Source organism: Coffea arabica, chromosome 3e, assembly GCF_036785885.1.
Source record: "Coffea arabica cultivar ET-39 chromosome 3e, Coffea Arabica ET-39 HiFi, whole genome shotgun sequence".
NCBI lineage: Eukaryota > Viridiplantae > Streptophyta > Magnoliopsida > Gentianales > Rubiaceae > Coffea > Coffea arabica.
This window is the reverse complement of record NC_092315.1, coordinates 9,470,302-9,482,611: the sequence shown is the minus strand read 5'-3', so window position 1 is coordinate 9,482,611 and position 12,310 is coordinate 9,470,302. Positions and strand designations below refer to the sequence as shown.

Here is a 12,310-nt window from a genome sequence, read left to right as displayed (position 1 = left end):
CCTAATCCAACCCATCCCTTCTTTACATAATTTTAACTAGTGTGAATACCCGTGTTACACACGGTGCTGACATTACTGAAAAAATGAAAATAAAATGGTGAATTAAAAAATGTTAAAAAATTGTACCAACACAATTAAAATATAATATCTGTCTAACAATAGTTTGAAATATGATAGAATGTGTATATTATTCAAAAATTACCTTTTTTCGGAAGATAGATCCTGAAAAAATAATAGAAATTTATATTAGAAAATGAATGATATATGAATAAAAATGAATGTAATTAAATGTTGTTAAAATAAAATACTTACAAATATTATGCATTCGATTTGATAATCTTGCATGAAGGTACGAACACTCTTCACACCAATCAACTTTTAGTACGAAAGCCAAAATTAGTGATTTAATTAATTCTGTTGAATTTTGTGGAATGCGTACTACAAATGAAAATGCACGATCTTTGCATGAATTGATTCGTTGGTTGAACAACCTATCACCATTGTCCTGAGAATTAAGTACGTGCGAAATTCAAAATTAGTGTATTTTTTTTACATAGTTTATAAATAGTATTATAAAAAATAAACATATATCAAGAAATTCTACCTTTCTTTGTAATTTTCTAAGATAAGAAGCATTACAATCAAATATGAATCGTGCATGTCTGTCCTGTAGATTAAGATGCATGTTACCACTGGAATCTTTGATTTGTATGTTAACATTGTACCTGTTTGACAAATAAAATGTTATATACAATACAGAAAAATTTGTTGAAATTAAAGGTACATGAAATTAATTACCTAACAACAGTGTCGACCACGTCATTACAATGCATACACACTGTTTTTGAAAAACGACCTATACACTGTTTTTGAAAAACGACCTTCACATAGTTATCCACAATTTTTGCATAGCTCATAGAACATGTTTTCTATGTTAATGCTTTGAATGTAAGCAAGTATTCGAAAATATTTAACCTAGTTAGAATGAAAGAAGGTATAGGTTATGATTATAAATTTAAAAAATTTGTGCAGTAATTAAATTAAATAGAGTAAGTTTACCGTACGCATGATTGTATATTCGGATATCCATATTCTCTTTGAATTTGCTATCAACAATGCTTGTGATGTTGTAAAATTGCTTGACCTCAACCATGTAACTAACTTTCAATCACATGTATCATTTTTAAACCTACAATTTTTTGAAATACATGTTGATAAGAGTATGAAACAACATTAAAAGTTTGATGTAGTACTACTGATGGAACTCACCAACTGTGCAGGTATCGAGCAAAATTTAAATTGTGATTGATATACACTTTGCTAGCTCCAATTGTACAAAGTGATGGTCCTGCATAGTATGGTTATATTCGCTAAAAAACTATTCAAATTATATAGAGTATAAGTAAAAATATTTGATTTACCTTTGAAATTTCGTACGCAAATACCACATACCAGTAAAATATTATTTTTTGTAGCAAACTGATATTATAGGATTTGTAGTATATTCAATAACTTGATACTCAAATCACCGATGCGGCAAAGTTTGCCTAAATAAGCTTTACAGTGTCCTAACTCCTTGCAAAAAAAAAACACTAAATAGTCCTAATTGGCATCGCAAGTTACGGCAACGTGCCAGTGCCATCTAGGTCTAATTTTTTTTTGGGTCAAAATCTAATCCTAATTGGTTCTGCTATTTCTTTATCATGTTATATGCTTGCGAATTAAAATTGTATTAAAATAGCATGTGAATGAGCATTTGTCTTTAATTAAGGAGTAAAAAAGATTTAAAGTACAAATAACAAATTATAAATGGTTTATGAAGTAGATTATGAGAAAGTTTTAAATTTTAAATTTGACTGATGATAGGGTTGGTTATAACCAACTACTTTTTATGTATTAAAATAAATACAAAAATCTATAACCCACTACTTATTACGTTCTTGGGATTTTTTTTAGAGTTAAATATAGTAAACCCCTCAACTTTACATTTAGCTGCACTTTACCTCCTCAACTTTACATTTAGTTGTACATTTGTGGTTTTTTTTGAAACGTGATTGTAATTTGCAAAGCTTATTTGTAGGGGTGGTTATAGGGTTAGTGTGGTGACAAATATTTCTTAATTATAAAAATGTAATATTGTATTAAAATAGCATACGAATGAGCATTTGTCTTTAATTAAGGAGTAAAATGGATTTAAAGTATAAATAACAAACTATAAACGGTTTATGAAGTAGATGGTGGGAATGTTTTAAATTTTAAATTTAATTGGTGATAGAGTTGGTTATAACCCACTACTTTTTATGTATTAAAATAAATACAAAAATCTAAAAAAAAAGAATGAGAAGTTTGGAAGCCATAACTTTACATTTAGCTGCACTTTACCTCCTCAACTTTACATTTAGTTGCACATTTGTGATTTTTTTGAAACGTGATTGTAATTTACAAAGCTCATTTGTAGGGATGGTTATAGGGTTAGTGTGGTGACAAATATTTCTTAATTATAAAAATGTAACATTGTATTAAAATAGCATACGAATGAGTATTTGTCTTTAATTAAGGAGTAAAAAGGATTTAAAGTATAAATAACAAACTATAAATGGTTTATAAAGTAGATGGTGGGAATGTTTTAAATTTTAAATTTAATTGGTGATAGGGTTGATTATAACCCATTACTTTTTATGTATTAAAATAAAAACAAAAATCTAAAAAAAAAGAATGAGAAGTTTGGAAGTCATTGAGAGGGTCTCTGTTAAAAATCCATTCTACAATGCATATAGATATAGATACTCGTTCATCTTTATTACCTATTAAGTTTCAATTTCCAAATACTAAAACAAAAAAACATTTACATATATTACCAAATAAAACTATAGTTAACTAGTGGAGAACTAGTTAACTAGTGAATAATGAGAAACAAATCATAAACTAAATTTTATACATGACTCCTCCACTCCAAAAAAAAAAAAAATCATAGTACATTTGCTCCGGTACACCTAAGTAGCAGCGAAAATTCGTGCAAACCCAATCTACACCGTCGGATCATCATCGTCAAAATCCATGATCTCATCCTCCGAACGGCAACTTCTCAGCACCGGAAATATTAATCCCAGCTCGTTTAACATTCTGAAAAATGGGTCGCACCAACTTTTGTTGATGAACGGGTCTAAGAAGCTCCTCGTTGAAATCAATCTCGACGTTCAAAACCCCGAGTTCTTTAAGCCGGAGGCCGAGTTTCTCGCCGATTCTGGCCGCGATTTTGGCGTCCATGAAATTGTGGGATCTCGGGAAACGATTTTGCTTGGCCTTTAATTGAGGTAAGAACTCTGGCTCGGTGGTGGAAGCGATGGCTATGATGGATTCTGTTATGGGTTTCGTCACCTGGGCTGTGATTTTCCGGCAGGAGAGGAGTATGCGGAGGAGGTGGAGCTGCTGCTGGGTGGCGCCGCCCATTTTAAGTGTTGCTGTTGATTTTTGGGATTTCGAGATTTAAGGGCCATTTTTGTAAGGGGCTTCAGCTGTATTCATTTCACATTATTGTCTTCTTCTAATCTGATCCAATTATTTGAGGCCCAACTCTATCATTTGTATATTTTAATTATGTATATTTTAATTATGTATTTTAATATGTATATTTCAATTATATTTTAATATATTTTAATATGTATATTTCAATTATGTATTTTAATATGTATATTTCAATTATGTATATTATATATATATTATTAATATAAATATATTTATTTCAATTATGTATAATATTATATATATTATATCAATTGAAATAAATATTATATATTTATATAAATACATTTTTTTATATATAAATTTATAAATATATTTATTCAATTTTGTTTTATAATATATATTAATATATATTAATATATATATATTTCAATTATGTATATTATACATAAATTATATTAATAATAATGTATATTATATATATTACACATTTCTAATATTATATATTTATATATACATATTATAAATATTTTATTTTATTTATAATATATTTTTATATATTTATAATATATTTACATAAATATTATATGTTATATAAATTATATATAATATAATGTATAATATATTATACATTTATATAAATGTACATTTATACATAATATATAAATATTTATGTATATTTATAATATACATTTATATTATATATATAATATATAATATAATACATTTATACATTTATATTAATATACATAATATTAATTTTACATTTATACATAATATTAATACATGCATACATTTATATTAATTATATTAATACATTTCTACATAATATTAATATATATTTATAATTTATTAATTTATACATTTATATAATATTCATTTATAATTTATACATTTTTAATAATATACACTTATACATTTAAATATACATTTATATTATGTATTATATATATATTAATACATTTATATTAATATACATAATATTAATTTTACATTTATACATAATATCAATACATATATACATTTATATTAATTATATAAATACATTTCTACATAATAATAATATATATTTATAATATATTAATTTATACATTTATAATATTCATTTATAATTTATACATTTATAATAATATACACTTATACATTTATAAATATATTTATATTATGTATTATATATAATATAATACATTTATATATTTTTATATGAATATATAAATATATTTATTTATAAATATCTATAAATGTATTATAAATGCATAAATGCATATTTATATAAAAATATAAAATTTATACATTTATATAATATTCATTTATAATTTATTCATTTATAATAATATACATCTATACATTTGTAAATATAAATGGATTATAAATGCATAAATGTATATTTATATTAAAATATTAAAATTATAATATTCTAAAAATACTCAAAAATATGTTTCAAAAATACCTCTAAAAATAATCCAAAAAATTCTACAGTAAAAGTTTTTCATATAGTTTTTGAAAAACAACCCCAAAAACAACTAATCCAAATGGACTTATTTTTCAGATTCAAAATGCTACAGTGGTGTTTTTGAAAAACAAACCCAAAAACAGCTAATCCAAACGGAGCCATGTTATTTGACTGTTAAACTTTGACGCAACTAAGTTTCTGTTTGGATTGCTGAGTTTTTCAAAAATTAATATTTCAAATACTATTAAAATTTTTAAAAAGTACTCTAAAAGGTACTTAAAAGGTAGTCTAAATTTTTTTTAATGTTTAAAAAATATACCAAAATATATTCTAAAAACTCTTCTACTTTTAAATATTCCAAAATATTTTCTAAAAATATCTTAAAATATACTATAAAAAAACTCTGCTACAGTAATATTTTTCAAAAACACCCCTAAAAATAGCTAATCCAAACGATTTAATTTGCTACATTAACTTTGTTTAAGATCCAGTAATTATTTGAGTTTCGCATGCTTTGAGAACAAAAGATTCACATGCCTGAGCTAAATTAAGGAACATTAAATCTTTTACCATGTTTAACGGATCAATGGAAATACTTGGAAACATTATTGTGATTAACTACAAGTTTCAAAGGATGGAAAAGTATAGATGTAAAGTGTAGATGGTATAATTTACTTCCATTAGTGTTCTTCTTGCAGGAAATTCAGGAGAGAAATTACTGAGATACTATCACAGACATAATTTTTAGCAGATAACCACATTGACAAAAGGTTAGGAAGAAAGAAGTTGGTATTGGATTCCAAAGGATAGGACGGCTTAAAAGAGAAGGCTTTCAATTATTATTTGTAGAATATTGCATGTATGTTCTTGCCAAAAGCTAAAAACCATTCTTTCCTTTTGAGGTCAGTACGGAAGACGGCTGAAACATGCGATTGCAACAAGATGACAGTTCAAGTACAAGGACAATATTATTGTTCCAAATTCACCAAGCCCATTAAAACAAAAACACATTTTTTATCTTGACATTTTCCTTATTCCACATCAAAAGGTGTAAATATATTAGTTGGAGCCACATCATAAGTCACAACATATCTTCAAAAATTAGGTTAATCCACGTAGTGAAAATGAAGGATCCACTAGTTTGGATTTTCTTCCATGCATGTTTGCATGGCAGATGGCTAAAACAAAGGGATCGATTGCCGGGATTCTACTACCTCAACTAAATCTGCAGATAAAGGTTAAATATTCTCAAGAATAAGCTCAATTGATAGTGATATTAGCTAGGTGGCCGCGAGGTTTCTCGTTCGACTTTCAAATTCTGTCCATTTGTACGTGTGGAATAGAATTTATATGTGTCAAGCGAATTTCTTATTAATGTACTAATAGTACTTGGAAAACAAGCAATGGCTAACTTTTGACTTGTGAATACAACAAAAGAGGCATGGTATTACCAATTATGTCAATTGAAGTTGCATATTTGTTCTTGATCTTCAAGTAACGTTCCCAACTTCAGATTGCCAATTTAAAAAAATGTTTCAAGACTTCGGTCAGCATGAACCTAGTGCTATTCAAAATGAAAATCATTGCCTTGGTCTCCACGTTTGAATGAAATAAACAATGCTATTGAAACTCAAAATCATACCTTTGTCTGCAAGTTTGAATAAATTTACTATAAGTTTTTCATTTTTCATTGCGAACATATTTAATTCTGATTATCAAATCTTTTTTTTATGTTGAAGTGTTTGACAAGGGTTCCAAACTTGTATTGGAAAGTAAGGAGAGAAGGGAAAAGCGGGGCGGCAATGTAGAGGAGTCCAGCCAATAGAGCCAATATATGTCCATTTCCAAGAGAACTTTCAAAGACACTAAACATACAGAACAAGACAAGTCAAACATTGTGAACACTAAGTATAAAAGCTAATCACAAGGCACTTATAAAGTCATCAAATGCAAGTAACTATTCTCGTTATCTCCTGCATTTGTATCCCACAAAGTTAAACAGTCAAAATCTCTTCACTAATTGTTAATCAAACCATCATGAAGAAGCCTCAGCACTTTCTCATAACTGCCCTTCCAGTCCAGGGTCACATCAACCCAACTCTTCAGCTAGCTAAGAGCCTTGCGCGAAATGGTGCACAAGTCACCTTTGCCACCACCGTTCATGGCTTTAGCTGCATCAACAAGGCCCTTCCAAGATACAATGGTCTTTCCTATGCCACCTTCTCTGATGGTTGCGATGACGAGGAGTCCGGTAAAAGGCGCGATCGCGGGAGGTTTTTTTCTGACTTGAAACACTTCGGCACCCAAACCGTCAGGGAGTTGATCAAGACTTTGTCTGACGAAGGCCGACCTGTTACCTGCTTAATCTACACAATCTTATTGCCCTGGGTGGCAGAAGTGGCCTTTGAGATGCAAATACCGTCGGTTTTTTTCGTGATTCAGTGTGCTGCAGCATTTGCAATCTACCTCAGATACTTCAACAGCCAGGATGGTGTTTATGATGGTGTTCGTGAAATTGATCCCTCAATTTCAATACAATTGCCTAATCTTCCATTGTTTTTGAGTACCGACTTGCCCACTATAATCATGCCTTCTAATCCGTACTTCGCTTTTACTGTGCCTGTTTTCCATGAACATATAAAAATCTTGGAGCAAGACACTAAAGCTTGTGTACTTGTCAATACTTTTAATGACTTAGAACAGGCATCACTCAGAGCAATAACTAATATGAAGGTGATTCCCATTGGACCTTTGATTCCTTCTGCTTTTTCTGATGGCACTGATCTAACAGACAAGTCTGTTGGTGGTGACTTATTTGACAGCCCGAAACAGGACTATATTCGATGGTTGGATTTGAAGCCAGAGCGCTCTGTTGTTTATGTATCGTTCGGAAGCCTTGCGACGTTAAACAAAGAGCAAAAGATTGAGATTTTCCATGGATTAGAAGAAGCTGGTTGGGATTATTTGATGGTCATCCGAAAATCGGATAATGAAGACCAAGAAGTAAAGGAAATGATGGAAAATGGGCTGAGTGGAAAGGGGATAATAGTGCCATGGTGTTCACAAATGCAAGTACTCTGTCACAAGTCTATAGGGTGTTTTCTCACGCACTGTGGGTGGAATTCAACATTGGAGAGCCTTACTGCTGGTATACCAATGATTGGATGCCCACAATTTTCTGATCAGACAACAAACGCAAAACTAATTGAGGAAGTTTGGGGCAATGGGGTAAGAGCAAAGGCTAATGAAGCATCGCTGGTGGAGAGAGAGGAGATCAAGAGGTGCTTGGGTATTGTGATGGGATGTGGAGAAAAGGGGGAGAAAATAAGAAGAAATGCTGCTAAATGGAGAGGCTTGGCTGTGGATGCTGTGAAGGAAGAAGGATCTTCACACAACAATCTCAAACTTTTCTTGGAGAGTTTGGGATAGGGAAAAGAACCTTTTTTTTCACGGTAGAGCTGCCTTTCAATCTGTGTCCATGTAACCTGTCATTCATGGAATTCATTATAGAATAATACACATCTTCTATGTTACTCCGACTCGGGTATCAATCTAAGTATCTAATTCATCATCCGTCTAAAATTAAAATACGAGGACACTCCTAAAAACTCATACACGGGAACATGGATACGGCAAAATTTCTCTTAAACACAAGAATGATACAGTACGGCCAATTTACAGCTCATAGCTCACTAAGGATTGGAGAATTCTAAGGTAACCAACAAGTCATAAATCAAAAAGATTCTAGGACAATAAGGATTCCAATGAAACAAGTCTTCCAATCCATGGGTTTCTCACCCATGTCTCCTCCTCTTCCTTCGCAATTAGACCTCACAAAGATCAATTTGTCCAAAAATATTTCGAAGTGTCGGACACATATCCCATACTAGTACTAGGGACTCGGGGCACGGACGGTTGCAGGTGCAACCGTCCCAGGCGGTTTTGGTCATTATCAACTGCGCGTAACTTTCTTTGTACATCGCGTAACTTTTTTTTCACAAGATGTATTTTCACAACAGATACTGGTGGGCCTCACACTTGGCGCGAAAATCGAGTTACATGGTGTAATCTCAGCCGCACAAAATTTTGAGGGCAAATCTTGGCCCTTAACCGTGCAGGGACGGTCATACTGATGACCGTCCCTGCCCCAAATCCTACTAGTGTCGTGCCGTGCCGTGCCGTGCCGTGTCGTGTCGACATGGGTACTTTAGGATAAAATGAAGAGTCCGAATAACATAGGACATTCTAGTCATTGAATTCTGACGTATTTTAAACAAATTATAGCCCCAGTTGAATAAGTTTTTTCTCGTGAAATTTTTGCACATGATAAAATAAGTAGGTTTCAGGTAATCAAGGAAATAGAAAACCAAGAACTTCTCTTTCTTGTTAGTGCGTCCTCTTTTTTTTTATATAGATATTTCTTAGTCATACCTGATGACATTATAAAACAAAACTTACTAATTAGTCAGTGTATTAGTTAAATTGAGGTAAAATAACTAAGCTCGAGATCGAGCTCAAGGTCATCGAGCTTTTAGAATTCGAGTTTGAGCTCGAACTTGACTTCAATTTACGTTACTCGAGTTCGAAGTTTAATTAAATCTAATCAATTCAAATCAAACTCAATTGAGCCTATTCGAGCTCAATCAAGTCTAATCAAGCTCACGTAATAAAAATTAATATTTTACATATAATTTTAAATAAAGAATATTTCAACATTTCACAATAATAAATATAAAAAAATTAAAATATATATTATAAAAAATTCGATTAGACTCGTCGAGCCTTCAAATGGAAAATATTGAAGTTCGAACTCAACTCGCTACTTCTATCAAGTAGCTCAAACTCGGTCAAAACGAGCTTGAGCTAAACTGCTAACCGAGTAACTTGCGAGCTCGAGTCAAGCTACTCGGTCCAACATCAGCCCTAGTCATAGGTGTTGACCTTGGTTGATCAGTCCTTGGTTTTGATGATTAACAAACCAAAATGTAGATTTGGGCTAATGTTTTTATGTGAGCAATTTGTTAGAACAGATTCTTGTGGCACAAAAGAAGAAGCAAAAACAGGGCACTCATGTGGGACGTCCGAAAGGAAGCTATCGGACGTCCGAAAGGATGAAGAACATCAAGAAGAAAAATTCTGTCGGACGCTCGTGAAGAAGCATCGGACGTCCGGATGGATCGGACGCATGCTTCGGACGCATATCAATCTCATCGGACGTCCTAAAATTTCCACGAAGATTTGATAACTCTCTGGACGACGTTCGGACACTGAAGCTCGGATGATAAAATCCCATCGGACGTCCGAACAACAACTTGACTGATTTTCGGACGATGGGATCGGACGATGACTAAGCTATCGGACGTCCGACAGGCCAACGGCTAGTTTCGACAGCATTTAATAATTGACCGTTGGAGAGCCTTTTGGAGCCATTTCTTACCTTCTATAAATACCCCAAAACACAAGAAGACAAAGGACTTTTGCCAACACAAAATACAAGCTTACAAGTGAGATTTTTGAGTAGAAAGATTCTTTGTTGGTTGTATAAGGGGTTGGGAAAGTTGGGTTGTGAGGTTGCTCAAGTGAAGGTTACTCTCTAGGTGGAGTAAAACCTTGGTGAAGGTGAACCTATCACTTGAAGTGGTAAAACCTTGGTGAAGGTTGCCTCATTTGTATAAAATAGTTCTAAATTGGGTGTGTGATCTTTCAAGTGTAGGTTGTTGAGGGTTAACTAGAATAGTTGTAAAACTCCTTGGCTCAACCAAAGTGTGTTTGGGGTGAGGAAAGAGTGAGCCTTCACATGTACATCTTGGTTAGCATCGCCATCTATTGAAGAGGCTATTGGATTGATATTTGGTTTGCATTTCTTATCTTTTCTCTTTAATTAAGTTTTCTTTATTGTGCTTAAATTTGATATATCTTTGTGCATCATTGTGAAATTGTTTGTACTCATTGGGTTGCACCCGGCCTTACAATTGGTATCAGAGTTTGGTCTCCTTGAGACTAAGCTCAATCGGCTTGGAGTAAAGATCATGGCAACCATAAAAGTTTCCTTTTTAGAAGGGCAATCTATTGATAGACCACCTATGTTTAATGGTTCTCATTTTAGCATGTGGAAACAAAGAATGATGATTTTCTTACAATCCGTTTATATTGAATTATGGTATGTGGTAGAAGATGGTCCTTATGAAGCTAGAATAGTTGACTCTACCACCAATTTGAGTAGATTAAAGACTAGACAAGAATTGAATGAAAAAGACAAGAGATACCTTTCTTTGAATGCCAAGGCCATGTGTATATTGTACAATGCATTAGATGTAAATGAATCTAGTAGGATTAAAGGTTGTAAATCAGCTAAAGATATTTGGGATAAATTGTGTGTATTTCATGAAGGTAACCAAGATATTAAAGAACAAAAGAAATCTTTGCTTGTTTCTCAATATGAATTTTTCAAAATGCATCCTCTTGAAAATGTTGATGAGACGTGTAGTAGATTTTGTGACATTATTGAAGATCTTAAATTGCTTGGAAAAGAATATTCTTTGGGTGAGAAAAATAGAAAGATTTTGAATGCCTTGCCAAAAGAATGGGAAAACAAAATAAATGCTATAGAAGAGGCAAAGGATTTAAATTCTATGTCCATTGAATCTCTTGTGGATACCCTAACCTCTTATGAATTAAAGCTGAAATTCAAAGTGCAAGAGGAAGAAAATGCAAGAATGTATAAGAGAGGCATAGCTTTTAAAGCATCTCAAGTGGGGGATAACCCATCCTTCATGGGTAATGAAATCATGGAAGTGGACAATGATATAACTCCTCACATCAAAAGTTTCAAGAAGATCTTCAACAAGAGATGTTCAAGAGGAGATTGCAAAATTACATGGGATGAATGCAATTCAAAAAGAGAAAAAGAAGAGTTGGTCCAAATGGCACTAATGGCCGTTGGAGAAGATGAGGTAAGTTCTTATCACTCTTCTTGTGATGAAGATAATGAAGATGATGATGTGAAAATTCTTATGATTAAAATGCATAAAAGTTTGAGAAAATCTTATGCTAAAAATAAAGATTTGAAAACAAAAATAAATGATTTGTTGGAAGAAAACTCCAAACTTTTTCAAGAAAACAAATGTTTGAGAATGGAAAATGATGATTTAAAAAATCAAAAAAGTGTTTTTGATTGCAAAAATAATTTGAAAAGGAAGTTGGAAGAGAAAACAAAGTTTTATGAAAAAATGTTGGAGGAACAAAATGTGTTAAAGAAAAGAATTAATGACTTGAACGAGTTTCTCCAAAATGAAAAACAAACGTTTTCTCAAACAAAAGAAAGCAAATCTTTTCAAGGTACAAATAAGTTTGCTATGATAAGAAGTAAGAAAATTAGTTGCATTAAATCCACCT

General features: G+C 31.7%; 2 protein-coding genes across 2 annotated transcripts; one reads left to right on the top strand and one right to left on the bottom strand.

Moving 5' to 3' along the window:
* Positions 1-2,818: 2,818 nt before the first annotated feature.
* On the bottom strand, positions 2,819-3,562 carry LOC113737856 (uncharacterized). Its single transcript, XM_027265004.2, has one exon. It carries the CDS (start codon positions 3,448-3,450, stop codon positions 3,064-3,066), a length of 387 nt encoding a protein of 128 aa, XP_027120805.1. The 5' UTR covers positions 3,451-3,562; the 3' UTR covers positions 2,819-3,063.
* Positions 3,563-6,873: 3,311 nt separating this feature from the next.
* Positions 6,874-8,466, top strand: LOC113736545 (UDP-glycosyltransferase 75C1-like). Its single transcript, XM_027263571.2, has one exon. It carries the CDS (start codon positions 6,953-6,955, stop codon positions 8,342-8,344), a length of 1,392 nt encoding a protein of 463 aa, XP_027119372.1. The 5' UTR covers positions 6,874-6,952; the 3' UTR covers positions 8,345-8,466.
* The last annotated feature ends 3,844 nt before the right edge of the window (positions 8,467-12,310 follow it).

Coding starts and splice junctions, on each gene's coding strand:
- LOC113737856 (XM_027265004.2), bottom strand. CDS start 3,450: ATGGGCGGCGCCACCCAGCAGCAGCTCCACCTCCTCCGCATACTCCTC.
- LOC113736545 (XM_027263571.2), top strand. CDS start 6,953: ATGAAGAAGCCTCAGCACTTTCTCATAACTGCCCTTCCAGTCCAGGGT.